The sequence below is a fragment of the Corvus kubaryi genome, unplaced genomic scaffold, assembly GCF_017639235.1.
Source record: "Corvus kubaryi isolate FWS band 111438036 unplaced genomic scaffold, C.kubaryi_AGA036_p1.0 37341, whole genome shotgun sequence".
In the NCBI taxonomy this organism is placed as follows: Eukaryota; Metazoa; Chordata; class Aves; order Passeriformes; family Corvidae; genus Corvus; species Corvus kubaryi.
In genome coordinates, this window is record NW_024581112.1 from 8,954,720 (window position 1) to 8,978,812 (window position 24,093).

Below are 24,093 nucleotides of genomic sequence, written 5' to 3' on the forward strand. Positions count from 1 at the left end.
CCGTCACGCGGGGGCACCTGCCTTAAAGGGGCAGCGCAACAGGTGGCGGGCGCGGGGGGCGGCGCCGCGGGGCTCCCGCTACCCGGGGCTGGACACGCGGCCGGGAAAAGTCTCCCACCGTACACCTTGAACTCGACCCTGTGCCCCGCTTCCCGACCCCACACCCCGTGTTTGCACCGCTGCCTGACGGGCTGAGCACCGCCCCAGTCAGGGCTGCCCTCCAACCGCACCCCAGCCTCGAGGAAGGGGGCCCTTCCATTTTCTTGGATTTTTTTTTCTATATTCATCTTCTTTCCCTCAACCTGCTTAGAAAACGCTTGAAGCACATGAAAAGGTGTTTCATCATCAGTGGGCACACCACACTGAAGCACAGCCCTTGATGGAGGGAAAACACCGAGGGCTGAAATTTCTCTTGGAGAGCTAGAAACATATGGCAGAAGGCAGCCTGCCAAAGCTTGCAGTATGCAAGAGATATCAAACCTCTTCCTCTTAATTAATCTTAGGCATATTCATCTTAAGATGGTGACTTGTTTCACAAGGTCCCCATTGCTAAAAAAAGCCTATGAAGATCCTGTAGCTGTGAATCCAGTAACGTTTTTTCTCCAAAACACTCCTCGGTGACGGTCATTTTGTACATTGACATAAAAAGCTGCGATTTCATAGAGACAAGCCCAGTTCTCTGCTGAGGGTGTTTTTCACCCTCCAAAGTGTTCGGATCTGTTCACCAGCAGTACAACTGCCCTCGCTCACTCACCACGGGATGGATGCAAGAGCTCTGCGCTGTTTGGAAGTGAGACTCCCCACGGTAGAGGGCTGGCAGGAGAGACAAGACTGCCAAGCTGTGGCAATGCAGAACCCGACTTACTTCTTCCACAAACCTTTATTCTGTGCAGCTTTTGAGCTAAACAGTAGAGTCCAGAGGAGACAGTTACAATCCCTACCCCACAAGTCCTCACACACACGTGTTCTTCAGACGTCTTGAATAAAAAGCTGGTGTGGCTATTAACTCTCAGTCTTGCTGCTCTGTGTCCTGTTCAAGTGGTCAAAGCTTCTTTGGAGCATGGAAAGGGAAATCTTCAGCTGTGAAGATACAATCATCCCCCCCCACCAATTACTTAAGTCAGTCTCCTGTATGGGTGAGCATTATCAGGAAAATAGTCTCCCTCCTCCTTTTCTTTTAAAGATTTCATGTGATTTCCTCCTCCCTGTTTCCATAAACAGTTGGCTTACTGTGCTCTCCTAACAGCTACACTCTGCAGAGTTTATAAATACTAACAGTCTAGGATGATAAAGTCTTAACACCTCACCAGACAACAGCACAAAAGATAAACCACCCAACTCATTTTTAGTCACAGATAATGTTCAGTGCAAATACTCCAAGGAACATGGCAGTACAACATGAATTTTCTTTTAACACCTGGCCCTCCTAGTGCATTTTGGTGCACAAAGTGTGTTTAGATTATTGACAACCCTCAGAAAACACAAGGTAGCAAGCACTAAGATGTGTCAGGACTTCCAGACAAAAAGTGTTATTCTGGATGAAAAAGGTGGCTAAATTCTCACTTTTCTTTTTTACACTGTGTGTTCAAAAAGCACTTAACACTTCAGAATTAGGAATTGTTTGGATAGTAAGCAGAAAAAGTTAAAAGGGCATGGAAACCAGAAAACCTTCTCTCTAAAGTGAAGTTTCCAGCACTCAGGCTTTTTCAAGTTGTGATCAAAGTGGTTAATTAATAGATGAATAGCAGCTGTGTGTGCAGAGACACCTCTAAACAAGAAGTATAAAAAATGGCTTCTTTTTCTAACCTCCTTTAGTGTATGGAAGAAGAAAGAGCAAATGCTGGAGAAAGGTACATGTGAACTCCCCCTTCAGCTTTCCTAAACTAATAATTTATTCCATTGCATTTAGATTTAAGAAAAGAAGTTAAAATCAGAACATTCATGAGTGGTAAGTAAAAACTAAAGCATCAATTTACTGTCCTTCAGTTACTGAGTTGAAATTTCAGCCTAGGGATTTTAGGGATTTAACGGTCATGGACTTCAGGATCAGAGACACAACAGTATTCAACAACTTTTTTTGTGTGTGTCTGTAGTATACAGGAGCCTGAAATTTTAAGTTACTGTGACAGAGGATTAACTTCTATGGAGCCTCTCAGAAAAATATGAGTCTGCAGAATTTATTTATTTTTCACTAGAGATTAGGTGGCCCCTTGATATCAATGCTAAGTGAAGCTCTTGCCAATATCTAGAAGAGTAGCAGGGAGCAAAAGCCAGGATAAAAATGAATGAAGAAACCCCAAAATAAGATGGGAAAAAAAACCATCTTAGTATGAGTCTTCTTAGGAAAGGGAATCTGTTTTGAAATACTCCAGTCTTTGCTTTGTCATGATTCAGAACTGCATCAACACATCTCTTAAGCACTTGACAAGTTGAAGAAAATTGACATGCACACTTACATCTTAGTTAAGTAAAAAATCACAAACCAAACAAAAAAAAACCCAACAAACAAACAAAAACCACAAACCCAAAAAAACTAAACCAAACAATAAAAAAAAACCCCCCCAACTAACCCCCCCCCCCCAAAAAAAACAAAAAAGCCCAACAACAACAACAAAAAACCCAAAAAAACCCAACCAAACAAAACCCAAACAAAAAACCCCAAACAAACAAAAAAAACCCTCCAAGAAACAAATTCAAAACCAAACCAACCCAAAACATCAGAAACATAAGCACTGCCTAGGGCAAAACCGATCAAGAAAACTTTATCTAGCATCAGACCACATCAAACAAAAGCTATGACAACACAAGGGAGAAAACTTGAGCTGTTGAGAAACAAGAACATCACCAGGAAAGAGTGTCAGACCTACCTGCTCAAGCATTTCAATTGAGTCTCTTAAAACTCCCTTCACATGTTTAACCTGTTCCTTATCATATTGAGGAATCTCCTCTTTTGATACCATTTCTGGGGATATGCTGAAAAAGATGGAGATTACATCAGAAACATGAAACAAGCACCTCCATGCCTTTATAAAAGCAACAGTTCTCTGCCACCATTGCTCTGCCATTGCTAAAAGCACCCTCTTACAAAAGCCACATAAAAAGCTGCCTGCATTTGAATTTCAATGCCTGTTTTCTTGAAGCTAGTACTTCAGATCTTTGTAGACAACAGCCACCAAGAAAAAAAGTGTGCTGACATTACATTTACGATATAAGGCTCACACTTCAGGGAGCAAGATCCTTCTTACGAAGAAAGTTGTTCTAACCAGTTCTGAGATGGTCACTATGGGAGGTCCCTACACCTCTTCCAGTCTCAGCATCAGGATATGGTTTTTAACTTATTTGTTGATACTGTATTCAAGAGGAAGTACCATCTTTCTGTGTCTGAGTACAAAAGGCACATAACATGGAAGTTTTTGAAGGAGAAGAGATTTAGCAGGAGACTCTCAGAAAGAAGCTAAAAAGCTAAATGAACCTTTAACATTCCATTTGAGAACATGCTGGTTCACACAGGATGAATACTTTGGTTCTGTGATCAGCACTATGATATTCACAGAAGATGAGTCACAGCAGGCTGATAAATGCAAACTAAGGTTAACATTTCTCCCAAAAAAGCTTGTCAAAGGAGAAATTTATTACTGCAAGATGCAGTCAGACATGTCACTGGATTTCAGCATAGACCACAGCAAGCCCCAGCCACTTCTGAAAACTTGCCACTGAATTTCATTATTTATAATTTATTTCCTTAGATCATATTTTCACATAAGCTGAAGAAGAAAGCAAGCAAAGATTGTGAATTCAACTTACTTCAAAGAGCTTTCTTCCTGAAGCTGGACGTGATAGAGGGACTGAGCTGCATGCTCTATCTTTGACAGTTTGAGGAACAGTGTTATATTCAGCAAGACCAAGAGCAGCAAACTGTAGAGAGAAGAGAAAAAAAACTCAGGTTTTGTAATAATTTCATTTGCAATGCTACAAACACAAGATCATGGCTAAAGACAGCTAAGGAAACAGAATCCTCCCAGAATCCTGGGAGAAAAAAGGTGTGGGGCAGCACTATACTGGAAATTAGTATCTATCTGAACAACTCTTAGCAGTTACCATTAAGCTGGGTAATAGCAAATAGAAATAACAACAGTATCTCTTCTTGGAACTTTTAAAATTAGGAATCTGTAAATTCTAGACTTTATTTTGTTAATAGGATCAGACCTAAGAAAAACGTGCAAGGTAACTAGTTTGGCAAGTCAGCATTTTCATTCTGCCTGTAATTTCCAAGTCAATCCATTCCCCTTTTATACCCACATGTTCCACTCAAATTAGGTTAAGATTTATCATGCTACATGCAATGTTAACATGCAAATGAGGAACAAATACAGACAAAGGTCAAGATGAGCTTAAGTCAAGCAACATTTTAATGCAAGTGAGTACTTACAAGACACTCATTACTACAATGATGGTGGTGGTCCTACTTACTGCATCTCTTTTCCTTCCTATAGGGCATGGAAGAGAAGGAGGTTAAAAAGTACTGAAGAACATTCCTAAAGGATGCATGCAGATAGATATATGTCAGTGCCCAGCACTTCACACAGAACTGCTCAACAACTTCTGATGGAAAAAAATAACAGGTCATGTCGGTGCACATGACCACCTCCACCATTCACCAAGGCATTTTTGCAGTCATCTCTGAGAAGCTGGCTGAACAGTCAGGCTCTTCCATCAGAATTCCCCCTATCCCACTGTGCTGGGGAGAACAGAATGCTGGGGCATGGTCACAGTAAAGCTGAATAGCCTGAGAGGGTTGCAGTCCATCCATTCCTAACGTGCATCCAGCACATGTGCTGCTAGTCACACACAGCAGAGACAGGCTGCAAAGTGGCTCTCTGCTGCTTGTTCTCCTGCTCACATTCATCTTTCTGACAACCAGTGTCAGTCACATTTTCCTGTAACTGGTCCCATCCTTACTGGCTTGGTTTATCTATTGTCCTGGAAACAGCCTTTCCAGAGGCCATCTGCTATTCATCAGGCAACAGGGATCAGACACTACTGAGGGACAGTGTGCATGTTCTCTCCAAACTGAGCACCTATCACCGTGGGCAGGCTGATCTTCAAAAATAATTCCAGTTTTGCACATCCTGCCCTGGACAAAGGACATACATAAAAGTTGTAGTGTACCCTGAGAGACACGCTCATCTGAAAAGGTGGAGCAGCAGTAGCAAAATTAAGTAATTAGGAAGCAATTTCAGATAGGTAAAGAGTCCTTCACACACACTGCTGATCCAAATATTCTCTCAAAGGTGTACTCAGTGTTGTCTCCCCCTTAAGGGAAGTGCACTTGCTCCTACTTCATTGTTTACAATTCAATTTTTGTCATGGAATCCACCACTCCCCAGTGCCCAAGTCTGTCGTGCCTAAGGGCAGGGGAACTGCAAGAAATGCTTAAGTGACCCAGAAATTACAGAAGCATATGGGAAACAGACTTCTTAACATTAAAAATAAATAACCAAAACTGAGATGACAGGGCCAAGAGGCAAGTGGCAAAGTTTAATCAACTTGTGACCTGTGTGTGCAGTTATTTGAAGAAAAAAAGCAATTTTTCAGAAATGTTACAAGAATCAGGTTAATTTTTTTTTCCTGATCCAAACTCATTTTCAATCCTTTGCAGATACAGAACAGCATTTTAGATTTTGATTGATTTTTGTCTTAAAACTGAAGGTGATATTAGGCTTGATTTCATGAGATACTCATGATAGGAAGTAACCATGCATACTCCAAATCTACTTGATGCAAGCTTGAAGAAGCCTGAACTTATTAAAGCATTTGCTGTCACACCAATTACATCAAGACAACAGTAATATATACACAAGTGCTACTCTTGCACTATTTTAAGAGTTATGCTTTCTTGAACACACCTTTTGGAAAGCACTTGGTATGAAAAATTCCTACCTATTAAGCTGCCCTGGGACTCTACTCCCATGTCACCAGAGGAATGTTGGGAAGAACGTTTGGGAAGTGATTCTGCCAAACCCCGGTGTAAAGTGCGTCGCCTCCGTCTCAGAGCAAGTAATTTCCCAGAGTCTTCTATGGACTGATTAATTGCATATTCCTCCATTAGGAGATCTGATTCTGCAGTGGAAAGAATAAGGTTACTGAAGAAATCTGGAAAGCTGAACAGCTTAACACTGAAGACAAATTGTGAGATATGCAGGATGGCAGCGAGAGGAACAAGCACACCTTCCAGTACATGAACTTAAAGCAGCTAATTGGCAAAGTACACCCTGACCTCCACCCCAGTTCTATTTGCTAGAGGCACTTGCAACACTCAGCAGAGGTGGTGCACACTCAGCCCAGGCAGGATTGTTCAATGCTATGCCAGACAGCAGTTGGAAGAGCACTGCAAGACACTGTTAGACTGAGACTAGGAATTGTGTCAGACTGAGAGCCTGCAGCCGTGGCTGGCCAGGCTGTGAACAGACACTCATGGAGCCTGCCAAGTGCCACTGCTTCTCTTCTCAAATGCACAATCAAGGAAATTCTTAGAGATAAGCACATGCAGTTGAGAATAACAGCTTTCCTGCTGCTCCTCATGTTTCCTTCTGAAAGCAATTATGACCAGGTATACAAAAGCCCCTTGTTAGCCAAAAGGCTTCTTCCATACCCTGCAACTGGCAGATACATTGATGACAGGAAGTTCTGTCTTTCAAGACTGCTTAGGCGTTGCCTTTTTTCCAAGCCTTTCTTCAAGGAGCCAGGTTTGACAGCCACAAAAACATACATAGCAAAAGTAGCCTCCTTACTCCATCACAAAGGAGAAAATGTCTCACCAAGTTGTTTGAAGTTTTCCTGTATTCCTCCCCAAGTATTCTTCTCGATTACAGACTTGACAAGACCCCAAGGCTGTTTTTTGTACTTCACTTCTGCAGAAACCCTAGCAAACGGAATGCAATAATGAAAGAGTGCTCTTCTAGGCGGCACCGTGATAGCAGAAATCTCTTATCAGAAGCAGGCCTCCAGCTCATGTCTAAAATCTGAAATACCAACTGGAACTGCCATTGCTCTCCATCTGGGCAGCACTTTCACTGAAGAAAGGCAAGAGACAGACAGTAGCAAAGACAACATCTCTAGCTAAAGCCTCAAAATCTGAATGTCCAAATTATGGGAAACATTTTGAAATGTTTCCTTCAGACTCAGACTAGAAGACGATTTCTACCTTCTGATGCATTCTCATTTTAACACACATTTAAAATAGGATTCAGGCTTCCAGATAATAAACCCCTGATTTTTACTTTGTATATGTACACATGATATATTACATGGGCACTACAAGATACAGAAGGTGAAATTCTTTATCACCACTCATACATCAAGTGCTCACACCCTACTCTGAGAAATTAAAATCTGTCTTTCTGTGAGCATGACAGAGGGGAAAATGACAGTCCTACCTTGCATTCCTCAGGTCAAGCTAATCAATAACGCTTCCAGAATAAAAATGAATTGACTAGAATCCTTCAGAGGAATGCTTCTAACAGCTGAGTGAATCCCAAAGGATTATTATAAAGGATTTTAAGGATATTAGGATATTATAAAGGATTTTGTCCTTTATAAAGGACAAAAGCATAGCCTGTGATTTCAGTCAAGAACACTGACTATCCTAGAATACACTTTCTTCAACTTTTTAAGTAATCTTCCAAATCAATGTAAGCCCACTGTGTTTCCAGTCTAACACAGTAACTCCTTTCAAATGGAGTCTCTGAGCCACTTTAAGCACAGTTTAGTAAGGCCAGCTGTGACATCACCATGTACCTTCTGTTCTATACATGATGTTAATACCTAGGTTTTTACTCTTTACCCTAGGGTTGTCGTGCATCTCAGAATAAACAAGTCTAGGTCTCAAAGAATAACAGTGATTCACTCCAAAAAAATCCAAAGCAGTCTTTCAAGGACCTTTCTTCCCTTCTCCTCCCAGTAGAGTTTGCAGTAGTTTTATAGCCTGAGATAAACCAGAATAGAATCCAGGCTTGCTAACCTTTCCTGAGTACTGATTAAGTTTGAGATAAAAACTCTCACTAAAGACAGCACCACTTCCAATGTTTTCAACAAATGGGAGAGGAACTTCCATATCTAGGCAGAGTTCACTTGAGCACCTCCTTGCAAAATTAAGTACATTCTATCTCCCCCGCACATTCCTGTGAAACCATTCTCCTCTGCAGGCCTTTAGCGAGGATGTCTGGGAAACCTTGTAATAAAACATCTCAATTTTTTCCAGTTTATCCCACTCACACAGCTGCACTTGAAAACACGAGGCTGGTCAGGACCCAAATTGGTATTGGAGATGAGTTCTGTACCTCAGAGTCACCATCTCAGTCAGTTTCTCACTGCATTAATGAGATCCAAGCACAGCATACATGTGACCAAGCTTATTTTCCAGAAGAGAACCCAACGTTTCCTATGCTGCTGGCAGATCTTTTACTAATCATCAGAACATCCCTGCCTTGGCTTCTGCCCTCCTCCCGTGGACCACCCAGGCTCACCGTAACCGGCACTTGTGACTGGATGTGCGACTGATACAGTATCTGTTCACAGTGTAGAAATAATCATGGTAAGGGACGTCATGTGTCAGGACCTCAGCATCCACCTGGTAAGACTGACCTTTCTGACTCTGCTTATGCAGGATCTATCATAAAAGAAAATAAAAATAAGAAGGTATATTCATGGTACATAAATTCCCTCCACGCCCTTTCAGCCTGAGTTCCTTAGGCTGGATTAACTAACTCCAAGTGAACTCAAGGAGAGAGAAAGCCTGAAGAATCTCTATAGAAACCAGGTAAGAATGTTAACCATAGGTGGGGTGGGAAAAGAGAAGATGCCTCCTGCTAGAGCCAACACTGGCAGCAGCAGTACTTCCCCACTGCCACTTCAAGTACCAGATGCAAGGCTGGCCACTGCCTCATGACCACAGCTCTTCTTTGAGACCTTTCCCAAAGCAGAATAACAAAAAGGGTTGAGATTGGAAGGCACCTCTGGTGCTTGTCTTTTCCAAGAACTAAGGCAGGACTATCTGCCCATGCCCAGGGGGCTTTCCAATATCTCCAAGGAAGGAGATGCCACAATCTCCATGGACAACCTGCTCTGCTGCTCAGTCACCCTCACAGTGAAAAAAGTGTTTCCTGATGTTCAGAAGGAATCATCTGTGTTGCAGTTTGTGCCCATCACCTCTGGTCCCATTGCTGGGCACCACTGAAATGTGTGGCCTTTGATGGTGAAGGCCTGACTCAATTTTTTGCACCCTCCCTTCAGATACTTCTATTAATTTTAAGATGCCCCTGAGCCTTCTCTTTTCCAGGGCTAAACATTCCCAGCTATCAGCCATTTCTCAGATGAGATGCTCCAGTCCCTTCATCATCTTAGTGGCCCTTTGTCAGGCTCTTCACATCTCATACTGGGGAGCCCAGAAGTGGACACTGAAAGCCTTTAATTGCACCTTTTCACCCCCCAATTCCTAAGAGATGATAATACTTTTCCCTGCAAGTTTTATGGAGTTTACAGCCATCTGTAAAGGTAGAAAACCTCTCTCATTTAATAAGCATTGGCTCAGTAATGGTGAGAGAGACAGCAAGCCACCCTTAGAGGTGCTCTGTTTAAACTGCAGAGTCACATTCAGTTCACTGAACTTTAATCCCAGTCAGAACTCTGACAGACCACAGAGCTGACCTCTCCCTTGCCTTAAAGGGCACCAGACAGACACACACATGCACACAGTACCTGCTTTTCAGTTGCAGTTGTGAACTTCCCACAGAGTGGATTGTTAATCGTGACAGTGTACGTCAAAGTCCTCAACTGATTGCCATTGGAGTCTCTATTCCAAGGGGTTGATACAGCATCTAGATGAGAAGTGATGCAAAATCTCACATAAAAATTACCTGAAGGGCATTATCTCTGCCCTATTGTGTCTTAAGAGTTTGAGAACAGCAATAGGGGGAGATACAGAAAACTGATTCCAAATAGTTGTGAGGTTTTTCCAGGAAAGGGAAAACTGTAGTGTGCTAATGAACAAAGGTGAAGCTCTGAATAGCTGAACCTGAATCTACTGAAAGAGATTTGAGGGTGGAGAAAAGAAGAAGCAATTAAATGAAAATATGTCATTTCCCATTTGCTTGAAGTTGAATAGATTCACTTAGCATTATCAAAAGCTTTTGCCACTTTGCCTTCCAAGCTGACACTGAATAAATATTACCCTTTTTAACTTAATTTTCTGTTCTTACTGTCTCAGTGAATAAAATTTACTCATCCAGAAAATTAAAGCCTGTGAGTATCGTTTAGGAGGATGCAATGATTTTTGCCTGTGTGCCAGCCGTACAATTTTCACTATTTCTGGGACACAATGTAATCAGAAATACCCCACAGAATGCATCAACTTAATAACCTACTCAAAATTCAGGCATTAAGGTGCAGGTCTGTGGTGCACTGAAATGAGGCTTTTACTCCAAAATGTACATATCTAGGGAAACAACAGTCTAGCTTTAAATATCTTTTCTCATAGTGAAACTTTAAAGCTTAAAAATTCTTTTAAAGCAAAGGAGAAACTTAAAATTCAACTTAGCCCTATTTAGCAATTCTCAGAGGTAAAAATTTTCAGGGTAGCTTATAACATACACAGAAAGAAGAGTTTATTACCTACTATACTCCTGGAATTAAGAAACCTCTGCATGAAGTGAGAATTGGTGAAAAGGATTTCAAACATCTTGTCTGCAGTGATGTGGAAAACTCTGTTTATAAAAAGCCTCCCATAGATATCATTGTCAGAGACAGTCTCCTTTACTGCTAAGAGAGACAGAGAGATCAGGTTAAGAACAGTATTATGAAGAACCTTTCTAGCATTCTAAGCTTTATTACATCTTAAATCCTTCCCAAGCTTGCATCAGCCTTTGTTTCTCGCTCTCAGAAACCAAGTAATTATAGCAGCAAATGATTTGGTAGGTAGGTTGCCTTCAGGAACAAGTCCAGAGCTGATTTTCAAGTATACACAACTACCACCATTTCCCTGTGCAAATTGATAAATTAAAAACAAAAGGTCCCATCCCTTTAGTTTTGCCTTCAGTATTTTACTAATTCTACAAGAAATATTGGGGAAAGACAAAGTTAGCATAATTTTCATTAACATGTGTCTCTATTGTACAAAAGAGAAGCAAGGACAGTAAAACCATAACAGTTTTCTTCTTAATTGCGGCTAGTTTCAGAATTCTGCTTTTAACATTTATAATACTGGTAGTGTCCACAGTCTAAGGGACCAGGTAGACTCCCAAGCAGTTCTTCAAACTGTTTTTCCCTCCATACATATTGAACAGGAACACAAGAGATACCCTGCTCCATTTTGCAGTCCCCAAAAATGCACTAAGAGGCTCAAATGCCACCACCTATTTCAAAGCCACCGAGCACCCCAGTGGCATTCTGTGGCTGCAGCACTGATCTTTGCTATTTCTGCGTCCTGGTGGTTGCTGGCATGACTCAGCTTTGTGGTTGTCTCAGCCACGCTTGCAAGAGATAAGGGATAGAATTATAATCCTGGAGGGCAAGCAGTTTCCTATGCCAACCCTGACTCAATCTGCTTATGCTTTAGAAACAAGCCAATCCTAAACTGTAATTACCAACAAGACAAACAAGCCCCTCCCCCACTCCCACACATCACTGAAATGAAACAAGAAGCCCAAAAGCGAATCTTCAGGATGGCCAACCTTTCAACTGATACAAACGAATGCTCGGGGCTAGGAAAGGTCAGTGCCAGCCACTAATGCAAAGGCAGCCTGAATATCACAGTGTAGTTCACAAGCTGCCCACAAGCTAAGGTTACAGCACTTAAAACATTGCTGCTTGGTAGCAGCCAGTATCAATAAAGGCAAATGCAGCAGCTAAACAACCACAGCAGTCCCCAACAAAACCCAGTTCTGACTGAGCAGACTTCCTCTAATGCTGCTCCTAGCCTGCTTGAAGCCTGTTAGAACATCTGCCTCCAAAAAAGCTCTCCTTGATCTCATCAGGCTTCAATGTAGGACCCCAAAAGTGAAGCGTGAGTGCTATATTTTTGTGCTTGCACAAGAGATTGACTTCCTTCCTGTGCTATGTTCTGCTTATGCAATTGTAATTCCACACAATTATGAGATGGGACAGAAAGCAAATACACAATTCAAGAGGTCTATTTAACCAGTCAATACACAGTCATCACATGTAGAATACAAATTCTGCTGTGCTGAAACATTCTGCAGGAAGCCAGAAATCAGCCTGAGCTTTCAGCTTATGCTCACTGTATTTCCACTCCCAGCTGAACCTAACTCTAACAAAAGGCAGGCCAAGTGAACTGTAAGTTTGACCTCACTTAACAAGACCTCAACACTACAGATCTCTCCTTTCAGAGTGCACTTCCCACATCCTCTCTTTTGCTAAGAGACAGGAAGTTTCAGATACTGCTGCTGACATCCCCTCTGCCTACTGTGCATCAACTGGCATAGAATCAGAGAGCAGGCAATTCAAACCTAGTTACTGTGGTTGAATGTCACTCAGCTGAGTGTTGACATGCCCAAGGAACCTACTACCACTTAAAAAAAAAAAAATAAAGAGCCAGACACATGATCAAGCCACCAGATAAGCATCAGATCAGCTTTGTCAGCTATTTGTACACGTCTTAGCAAATACAAGATAACACAAGCTACCTCTGCCCCAGTGAGCCTGAGCTAAACAACACAACTTCGTGTTCACCTGAAATGCCTGAGGACAGCCACTATTTTTCTGCTGATGCAAGGTAATTTGGTAAGCCAGGGCAACTTATGATATGCATGAAGCCCATGCATTTTTACCTTAAGGTGCAGATCTTGCCACCAAGCTGTATTACTCCGAGTCTGTCCTCTTTCTAGTGAGTCTGAAGAAAGAGCACCCACAGGTCTATACAAAATTTCCTGTAAGTTAATTTACCTACACTATCTCTATATAGTCATGTCTCTAATAAGGAACAGTCAATAAAGTGCCAAGTGCATGAGAATCTATTGAAAAATACGTTTTTACTTACAATCCTTCTTAGCTCTTGAAAGAAACAAAGTTTTGGGTTTTTTTAATGGTATTAGCACATAAAGCAGTAACTTTTAGGAAATTCAAGCTAAAACTAGGTTTATATATCAGGCCCATCAGCTACTTTAGATGCTAGGATTCAAACAGCTGTTCTCCAGAAAAACTGGAAACCTTTTGGACAATGAGTCTGGAAGGCGCATGTATGCATAAATTGTGTTGCGAGTTCCACATCTGTGGAAGCAAGTACCTTCCAAGTTCTCAAAACATATCCATAGAAATCCTAAATGAAGCAGCGAGCACAAAAAGTAACACAGCAATGAGTTAGGGTACACTTTTGTACACTTGCAGTTTGAACAGAACAGGCAGCTTTAACCACTTATCTCTCTACAAATGAAGATGCATGTTTGTCTACTGTTGTGTTTGTTTTAACTCACATAGCTAAACTTCTATCTGCCTTTATTTTTCACAACAGTAGGGCAACATGAAGCATTTTACCTAAGATTGGCTTGGAATGCTCTTTATTAACAGAATGTTATGTGTAAATACAGAGATATCAGTCTAACTCCTTCACTTTCAGTGCTGTTCTAACCCCTCAGCAGCATACTATTATCACACTAACTCTCTTAGCCTGAATACATTTATAGCTGAATTGGAGCTGTCTGCTAAAAGAACATGAGATCATTCTGATTTTAGGTAAGGACTCTGAGGGACCCAAAAACACAGAAGTAAACATATTACCCAGAGTGTCCTGGTTCAGCCTAATGACAGCAGGTCTATTCCCTCCCCCACTATTGCCTTGCACTTCATAAGGTCATTTCATCACTGCAAAGCAAGCTGTGAAATAATGTTTGAATATAATACCATTATGCAGCAGTGATGGCAGAGGTTTAAAGACATCTGCAGCGCAAAAAAAGAGACAAAAAAGGGCGGGGGGGGAAGCAGTAAGAAAAACATTGCTATTAAAATTCTCATCCACAACCAACAGCAAGAAGTTAAAACACACCACAACCAAATTAAGAAAGCTGAACTGATACAAGCAGAGACTATCAAACAAATTAATAAGAAGGTCTATTTTTCCACTCCACTGAGTTGGGGGAGGATCAGATTTTAAAAAAGTATGTACGCAAATCTTGGCACCATTGAACATTTCTATACCGCTGGGGATGGGGAAAAAATTACACGCTGCATGAAAGATATGTAGGTAGGAGCCTTTAACCAGATACACCAGAAATCAAGTGAATAAAACCAATTCCTAGAAGTGAACATGTTCCAGACATCATCTATTTAAAGATTGTATCAGCAGTATTAAGCATTTTCAGAGACCTCCCCTATACTTTAAACATTAAGTACAGAATTAACCTGGGGAGCTACTGAGTGAGTATTGTCACAATGCTAACCCTTTCCAGTTCACAAGATAAAGAATCCCTACAACCTTTTGCCTTCAAGTGACTCAAACAAATATCCTCCAAAATCCAAAGTAAATAATTTTTTTTTTTTCCAACAAAATACATCCTTTCAGTATTTTGATTAAAATTCCAACAAGATAACAGGGCTACTCTTCCTTACATACACCATATACCCAAAATTTCATATTGAGGTGGGGAGGGGGACAACTAACACAGGGCTGAACCTAGTTTCAACTATCCTGTATTTCAAACACCATATGCCCTATATACCACCATCTGCAAGCAAAGTCAAGCCTCTGCTGTGCCCATCTTACAGCACCACAGTACAGGCAGTTATGCTCTCCTGCAGATCACACATTTAAGGTGGGTATTAGTACACACAGAAACAACACAGTAAGTCTGTCACGTTACACAAGGACAGCAGAAACGTATGATCTCCCTGCATACAGTAAAGCCTTCTAGCATAAAAGACTGTTTTTCCAATATCCTGCTTCCCCTTCTTTATTTGAAGTATTTCATGCTGCTGGACACAGTCATTGAAAACAAAGAAACAAACTACCCTATATACTAAAGAGTCATTTGAGGAAATTAAAAAGATCTCGTGGCCCTATGTTGCAAATATGTATTCTATGCTTGAACTAAAACCTGTTTTCTGAAATTCAGAATTAAGGCCACAGATATTAACGTTTAGCTTAGCCAAAAGTTTGTCATGGCTCAGGATTTATCCTCTGATTTATAAACCTGGACAAAAACATCAAGAGGCAGGTCAACAGGCCGGTGGTGGACAGTGGGATGCAGACCCCCCCATCCCCAAGGTGAGAACTGCTTAGGACAAGGGAATTAATCTTGTGAAGAACCAGAGTCTTGAGCTTGCCCCTCACCTTATTTGCCAGGACACCTCCATGGGCAGCCTGAGTATGAGCCAGAGGACACAAGAGAAATTAATCGCATGGGTAAACCTTTGCCATGTAGGAAAGCTAGTTTCATTTGCGTGAAGGAATTCACCTTGTAAGAGTGTGGGGCAACTGCAACAGAAAACAGACAGAGAAACAGAAGAAAGACATTCTAAGCATAAAGATTCTGACAGAAAAGATTAATGTCGTGAGTCTAGAAAATCCTGCTCTGAATAAAAAAAGACTAGTCTTGGGGAAGGGAAGAGAAATAAAAGCAGCATGAAGTCAGTTGTCTTTTTATTAAAGAGACATCTCCAGTTTATTCAACATCACTAATGCAGGCATGACAGGGAATATTTACTGCTATGATTTAGGCAACTAGTAGCAGGAAAGACAACAGGACTACTTTTTAATCAGTTACACTGGAGACCTTTGCCATAAAAACTAAAATCCAGAGAAAGAAGAGAGATGTGGTAATAGGAAGATAGGAAAGCTGCAAAATATCTAAAACATCCAAAGACCAAAACTTTCTGCTGCTCTAAAAGATACACCTTTGGAAGAGTAAATTAATTTGTCAAGCTTGTTATGTGTGTAGGAGCATGGCATAAACAACAGCCTGTTCAAGTACGTATATTCACAAAAATGGTAATGTCTGACATGCATTGAGTTGAATCTGAACTCAAGCCAACACAAAAGCACTGTGGGGGAGCAAAAGCAAAGTTTATTGAATATAAAGTATATCCCCAGGCAAAAAGCACAACTTGAAGGCAGCCAATTCAAACTGCAACTCTGAAAACTTTCCTGGACACCTCAATGATCCCCACATAATGTCACCTGCAAACAACTTCAGTTGTCAACTCTGAAATGACAAGATATAAAATTTCTCAGTGAGATTAAGAACTGGCCTCAATCAACTGAACTGTTCTATTCCTTGCCAACAAGTGATGAAGTAAGTTCTCCTTGCACATGAAAGAAATACACAGCTGCTACTGAGCACAGTACTACTGTTGGGCTTTTTGTCTTTCATTTGCTCACCACCATATAACCTTGGAACCAATGCAGGTTGTGCACACTTTGCTTTAAAGGCATTTACAGAATCAAAGATTCAGATATTACAGAACATCCACCAAAGTTCAATGAGCTGCCCCAACAACTACAGCCCTTTGGCACAGAAAACTTCCCCAGGGTAAGTGAAAAGCTCACCACAGAAAGTGAGAACTTGTCAGGGGCTACTGTGGGACCACAGGACAAGCACCCACAGACCTCAGCACAAGTTTATCCTCCAGGTATCCAAGTTTCTTCTATCTTATATTGGGTAATGAGTTATGAGGTTGGTACATTAGGATCCATTAAGATTATGTTTGCACAGAGAGTGTAATCTGTTGCAAGATATCTATGAAGGTTTTTCATCTTCAGATCAGATTCAGAATATGCACAATACTCTCCTGAAAGCTGGGAGTTATCTTCCCTGGGCTTTCAGTAAGTTCCTCAGCTTACACCATCAATAACAATGAAGCCCATAAGCCTTAAGAACATAGGAGTGTAAAGAAGGAGGAGTTGGGGGAATCTTTCAGAAACTTAAAAACAGTCTGAAATGTTTTCCCTCAGTTTCCAAGAAATGCAAAGGATGGAAAGAGACATCTTTGAAATTAACACCACCCCACTGTGAAGAAACTTTTAGTTTCAGCTGTTAGCAACTCTCTACACACCAAAAGAGAAAAACCACAATTTATTTTCATTCTAAACACCCAACAACTTTTTTCCCCCAGAAACTAAGATAAAAAACCTTTTTGTTGCAATTCTGTGAAACAAATAAGCAAGCAAGTTTCATAAGATCAGGAAGTTCTCTAACTTTCTCCACAAGTGAGACAGAACACCAAAGTCATGTTGTTTTACAGATCCCAGCTGTTAAGAGATTTACCTTCTTCACTATCTGAGGCACTGCTCTTCTCTGAAAGATTTTCATTCTCATTAAGGTCTAAGGATTTTTCTAAAGACCTGCTCCTAACTAGCTTAGCAGGTTTTTTTTCTGAAGATAGAAGAGGGTTCTTTATTTGTTTCTCACTTGGGGACTCCTCCACCTGAAACAACCAAAAAAAAAAAATATCAGTAATCAGAGATCATTAAAAAACAAAAAACAAAACAAAACAAAAAAAAAAAAAACAAAAAAAAAAAAAAAAAAACCACCAACCCAAAGAGAAAGTTACTTTAAAAAAGACAGCCATACAAAGAAAGCCGAAAGTTCTATCTACTCAATTACCACACAGACAAGCACTAATTTCTCCCTTGCTCCTCTACCCCAGACAACCTCTCTTTCCTTTATTTAAATATTTTACTAAACCCCAGTAACAAGGAGCAGACTTGTTTCTTGTTTATGCACTGTTGGTACAAAGAGCTGCCTTACACAGGACTGTCCCCTTGCACCACTCTGCACAGTTTCGGCCCCTTCCCTGCTTCAACATTAGCATTTATAAATTCATTAAACTAACACAGATTTGCTTGGTATTCATCAGGTTAGTTTTTTCCTAATGGCTTAAGCAAGGGTCCAACAACCCAGAGGGGAAGCACAATGAAACAGGTAGGGCCTTCCTCTTTCAGCAAGACTAAATTATCCCAATTATATATTTGAAAAGTTCTTATTTTGTAGGAACTCCATCACTCTTTGAAAAAAGAAATTTAAAACACTGTCTAGAGCCATCCTACCTATAAAATGTTGCTTCTCAGAAACAAAGCAATGGAGTATCATTTACCATCTCCAGTATATAAGCAGAAAGGAAATCCCCCAGAACATCAATCACTTAATCAATAATGCAGCTCTTAACCTTAAACAAGAACTGTCAGCTAAGCACATATACCATTGCATACTTAGAAGTAAATCTCCAAGGAAACTGTATGGACAAAGTTCATATATCTCAAAATGCCACCCAAAAAGCTTCTCATCAGTTTTCACTCTAAACCTCTCCTCAAGGCCCCACCGCTGCCAGTGGAACACCTGGAATCAAGAGCAGTACAGCCCCCAGAAGAGCACTGCATGGGCCATAGTAAACATGATCAGGGCTCCTCAACTGAGTTGTTCTGATTCATCTGCAAAAGCATCTTCCCTAAAGATTATTCAGCAGTGACTCAAGAAAGCAAGAGCATCTGGTGCTTGAACAGTCATCATGTACTTCCTGTACTTCTTGGGTTTTTTTCGAAATAAAAACCTGTTACTTTTTTTGTGCAACCAAGGGCCATTAGGAGGAGGTAGGTGGCTGGAAAATAGAGACAGGCATCAATCTGACTGCAGTATAAGCAGACAAAAATACTCCTTCAAGATCAAAAAATTAAAAAGGAAGACTGAATCAGAAAAACAGATCAGTTAACAAATGGTCCTATTGAGAGGAGCTGCCATGTAAGTTATACTCAGTCCCACAACAGGATCTAGACAGAACCAATATTAAATGTCAAAATACTCTACCAATACAAATGGAAGTCAAAAAGGAGCTAGTTGTGATAGAACTGCCTAAAAATTGACACACTGATCCAGCACAAACCCAAGGAACTCTCACAGTATTTTGACAACAATTAGGGATCTACTGAATATATGGAGCTCCCACCAGCAGCATAAGAGCAGCCCATTATGCCATGAGCAGAGCAGGAAAGTCAGGCTCAAGTCAGAAGACAAAAGCAACAGCTTCTAGAAAAAAAAATTTTCATGATGTCATGGAAGAAGAGATTCAAGCTGGGGCTCCCGGAATAACTGATAGTTTAACACAGATTTCATGAGGGTTTGGGTTGGTTTGCATTTGTTTGGGTTGTTTTCACACTAAAGAGTAAAGATTTTAAGATCTATCAGCTGAAATTAAAGATTAATAATTTCTTCCCTATTGTACATTTATCTCCCGAGCTAGTCCAGTATTGCTAAGCTCAGTGCCAAGGCTTTTTTGGTTTTTTAGCCTGTGAACAGCAAGCTCTGGGACTGGAAGGCCTCCCTGCAAGGGGTGAAGGGAAGATGATGGTTACAAAAACAGGCAACAAGTTGGTTCCCACATTCACATACACTGAGAGCCAGATGAGCCATGACCAGGGTTCCACACAGACTTTCCTCAATCAACTACAGACAGCCATTAACAACATTTCCTTCAAGATGGGCCAAATACAAGACCCAACCCCTCCACTATTTTCAGATTTTCCTCTTACGAGAGCTTTGGGACTTACTTTGTCTATCAGAGCAGTAAAGGGGAGTTTAAGCCTGTTTCCCTCCAGTCTTTGGAAGGTGGTTAAGTGTGCTTTGTGTCATCACTGTGATGGCTTCTGATAAATACATTCTAAGCACTACTGCCTCCTCCTATTGCCCTTGTGGTTCTACAAAATATGCTGCAATCCTGGGGCTGTGGAGAGAGCATGGACATTCTTGAGTAATGCTGAGTGACACATACAGCTGACAAAAACACTGTGCATTTTAGCTACCCTGAAACAGTAAACTAAACAGTTTAGTTACACATTTAGCAAGATTGCACTTTTACACTATAATTAGAAGACTTTTCAGAAGCAGTTTATTCAAGGGAAAATCCTGGCATTTTTACAGACCAAATCCCCAGGCATTCCTCCTTACCAAGATGCCCAATTAGATTTAGCACCTACAAGAGACATCTCTGGGTGTGGCTTCTTTTTCCAGGCACAGCAATTATTTTTAAATGGCTTGTTCTTGTGCAAATAAGACTTACAAGTCCAAACTAAGGCTACCTGTGTAGATTTTTAGTTATCCCAAACAGCCCAAATTCCAGCAGCATCCCCAGTCCTCTCATGTCTCTCTTACAACTCTCCAAAAATCTTGCTTTATACTGTTAGGGTTTCCATAAGGAATACCCATCACTCAAGTAACTAAGCTTTTAACATCTGAGAAATACCAATATTGTTTGCTGGATATGAGTTTCTAGCCATTAACTTGGATTTTGGCAGAACTATTTAAATCCCACTTAACTTCCAGATCACTTTCAGCAAGTGACAAAAGTCAGAAGATTTATAGGGTAGTAAAAACTATTAAAATAATCTCCTTCCTTCCCCAAATTCTCCAAAGCAAAACTGGCAATTAGGTACCCAGCCCTAGTAAAGTTTATAAAAAATGCATTAGTGGCTTATTTTCTTTTCCAAGCTCTTTGGGATATCTAATAACCCAAAGAGAAAATATCTGCAACTTTTTAGACTACAGCTGCACATGGGAGTCCCAGTAACAGTGCTAGACACTGTGCCCATCTCAGATGTCACTACTAATAGTGTGATAGCCCCCACCAGCCAAACACATTCACAAATTCATACAACATGAATGAACACGAGTGAGACATTCATGCTTGTTCAGTTGTACTAACCCAAGGCATTAAGGTAAAATTCATCCTTATAACAGTAAGTCTGGGGGTTTCCCCCTTCCTTCTGAAGCATTTCCACAGATTTCAATAAAAAAAGGTTTCATGTATTCACAACAGCAGACTAACTGACCTTTCAAGGCAAGGGTAACAAAGCATAACTATCTTTTAATATACCCTATGTAGAGGATAGTAATATAAGAGATCTTTTCAAATGACAAACAGCACAAGCAAGAAAGCATTGGTGAACAAGGCATTACTATCAAAAAGCACTTGGATAAAAAACAAATACGGTATCCTCAGGAACTGGGTAAGAAAAATCAGGTAATGTTGTTTTTATAGGAAAAACAAAAACCAGACCAGGGCATAAGCCTCAGCATTCTAGCTAGGTTGTGCTGCAAATTAGTGACAGAGCATTGCTAAAGCTCACACCAACAGTAATCTCTTATAAAGAATTTTGCTCGTTTTCAGATTTAAGAAACATTCTTGACTTCTCAAAGACCTCTTTAGAAGTTGCAATCTCCATTCATCCTATGCTTACAGATACACAAGTTAAGCAGATATGCTTATCAGCTACAAACAGCAAGAAAGGCTGTGTCAGCACTTACTCCTGGCAACGTGTGTCTGTTGAGTGGCTCTCCTTCTGTTTGAAGCGAGGGCTCACGAACTAAACCAATCATTTTGGGTAGTTTTTCATCCCTTTCTCCAGAATCATCACAAATGCTGGATCTGCCCAAAGCAAAAAGGAAGATATCCTTGGAGATATAAGTGCTGAGAAATCTGAGAAAGCGTCTCATGTGATTTTTGCATTCAAAACATTGCTGTTCAGATAACATTAAAAAATACCAACTCGTTTCTTCCCACACCCAGCTCATTAAGGTCAAGCCATTTTCCTCATTCCAGCTACCTCTCAGAAGATTCAGCTTCTGATCATAAGGTCAATAAAACCAAGCACTGGTGCATCAAAAAGTAAGCAAGTGCTGTGGGAAATGAGGAAACAGATGTAGCTTATAACTAATTTGGAAAGAAAATGTTTTAAGGAAGTGTCAGAAAATAATTTTTTTTCCTGTGTCCCTTATTCCAAAGTTGCAAAGTTGTGACTTTTTAACAAAAAACCCCCAAAACATAACAGAAACAACAAAAAAACCAAGCAAGCCCAAAACAAAAAGCAAACCAATAAAAAAAAAAAAAAAAAAAGACAATCAGAACATATTTAATAGGGTATCTTTTGAAGCCTGCAATGAACTCAAGACATTTTTCTCACAGACATACTCAGATAATACAGGATTGAAGAGACATAAATTACACTGTTCAGTTTTGTAGAGTCATGCTTATTTACATAGAGATATGTAAAGTGCTGTTATTAGATTGACACTGGCAGGTCATAAATCAGTTCACATTTGTTAAAAAAAAAAAAAAAATCAAGGCAACTCTTCTAAAAAACCGCATCATTATTATTACAATTATTCCAGCTTATCATATTACTATTTCTGTTTTTTAATTCAAGCTGAGGACAATACAAAAATAAGCTAAGACCTCAGATATCAGGAGAACAAGGCAAAACAAGTATTTCTCCACAGAGGAGGGGAAGAAAAAAGTGCCTGAACCACAATACAGCTCCATTCCATTCAAACCTTCCAAACCGTTGAAGGGCATACAGGCACCACCATGGGAAAAGGCTGCTATTTAAGCTACCCTATGCTGATCCCCAAGCAGATCCAGGGAAAACAAGGTCTTCCTCTCTCCTCTTCTAAGCGGCCTCAGCTGCACTGCTACTGTTTCAGAAAATTCACTCAGTTAAGTTTTTATACATGCCCAGTCTATGCAGTTCAGATCTCTGTATCCTTTTACTACAGGCTTAACCTTTCTGGTAAGGCTACAGCAGCTCTTTAGAAACAGTTTCTAAGCAAGAGGACACTGCTTCTCCCCAGGTGTTTCAATAGGCTGTACAGCCTCTCCTTACCGAGACTGCCCATTGTCTTCAGACGATGAGTGGAAGCTCTCCATCTCCTCACTGTTCAGGCCCAGCTCAGAGCCATAGCTCTGGTGCACCAGCTGCCAGAATTCCTGCTTGGTCAGCCTCTGAAACAAAGCGAGCTAGTCAAGAACCACGGTATGGCACAGTAAGGCGCTGGAGGAAAAACAGCAACAAGTTCGAATTACGCCACAGCCTCTAACCTCAATTCTGACAAGGACCGAAAGCATTCAGGTATCACGTTCCGAGATTGGGTTTCAGCGTTTTGGGCAACTGTACTCCTGTCTGCTCCATACTCCCAACCCACTGCTGTTCAACCAATAACATCAGGCGTAAGAAAAATTGTCATTTTGAGAAAACACACTTGTGGCCAGTACTTGCTTCTTTACATGTTACCAACATTTTCAGAGATACCTTCAAGGTACCTCCCTCTCGAATTTCACTCGACATGGCACAAGACCAGTTAGGTCCATCTTTGATCCTGAACAAACTGCTTAATAGATACCTGCCTGTTTCCTGAGGATGCTCAGAGTACTTTACAAATCGTGGCAGGCTAGCATTTCAGTCACTACACTGGTGTCTAGGTCAGCCAACTGCCCACTTTGCCAAGGTGGGACAGGAGGTCTTCAATTTGTACCACCAGCATCCTCTTTATGAAAAATAGTTGCTTTTCTTCAGCATTACCTTGACTCACCACTAGCTAAGTCTTCTTCTCTACAATATCTCTGTCCTGCTCTATGAATTCCCACAGCTACCGGGACATATTTAAGTTCTCTTATATCATCAGGAAAGCTTAGAGGTGAAAGTAGTATGACACAGTCCTATCTGCAGAGTAAGCAATGAGTTTCAAAGTCCACCTTGGCTGTAAAAGGGGGGGGGGAGGGGTGGAAAAAAAAAAAAAAAAAAAAAAGAAAAAGAGAGAGAAAGGAAATAAAAGGTTTTTGGTATTTAACAGAGCTCAGAGAGCAATACTACCGATCTTAAAACAGGAGACACCACATTGGAAAATGTGCCTCGGCCACCATCCATATTGATCAAGGGAACAGGACTGTGCTAATGAGGCAGTAACACAAGTAGTGCTTACTATTTGCATGAAATGATGACATTAAATACCCATGCATTATTTAAAGGACCTTTAAATGATCCTCTCCACCCGCTTGCTTCACCTGTAGAGTGTTACAGTACCCGCAATTTTAGACAGACACGGCGGAGCTGACCCGCACGCAGGATGCAAATGCGCGCCCAGAGCCGTCCCGGCGCTCCTCGGGCTGCCGGCACTCCCCGCCCGCTCTCTCTCCCCGTCCCGCTCCGCGACCCACCTGGCGCGTCCCGCCGGGCAGCGCCGCTCCCGGGCAGCCCCGCTCCCGCCGGGAGCCGCCGCGCTCCCACTTCCTGCTGGGCGGCGGCGGGGCCCGCCCGGGGCCGCC

General features: G+C 41.1%; 1 protein-coding gene across 7 annotated transcripts in view; it reads right to left on the reverse strand.

Moving 5' to 3' along the window:
* Positions 1-861: 861 nt before the first annotated feature.
* GRAMD1C (GRAM domain containing 1C) overlaps positions 862-24,093 on the reverse strand; it is a 52,962-nt gene continuing 29,730 nt past the window's right edge. For 6 of the 7 annotated variants that reach the window (XM_042031809.1, XM_042031804.1, XM_042031803.1 and 3 more), the window contains 12 exons: positions 22,655-22,773; positions 21,300-21,420; positions 17,271-17,430; positions 10,669-10,815; positions 9,757-9,875; positions 8,526-8,668; positions 6,819-6,922; positions 5,941-6,120; positions 4,430-4,487; positions 3,805-3,915; positions 2,868-2,973; positions 862-1,080 (listed from right to left, as the gene is read on the reverse strand). In XM_042031809.1, coding sequence (XP_041887743.1) covers positions 1,003-1,080; positions 2,868-2,973; positions 3,805-3,915; positions 4,430-4,487; positions 5,941-6,120; positions 6,819-6,922; positions 8,526-8,668; positions 9,757-9,875; positions 10,669-10,815; positions 17,271-17,430; positions 21,300-21,420; positions 22,655-22,773 — 1,446 coding nt within the window. In that variant the 3' untranslated portion in view covers positions 862-1,002. The remainder of the gene's footprint in view (positions 1,081-2,867; positions 2,974-3,804; positions 3,916-4,429; positions 4,488-5,940; positions 6,121-6,818; positions 6,923-8,525; positions 8,669-9,756; positions 9,876-10,668; positions 10,816-17,270; positions 17,431-21,299; positions 21,421-22,654; positions 22,774-24,093) is intronic. The other variant, XM_042031802.1, reaches the window with a different exon arrangement.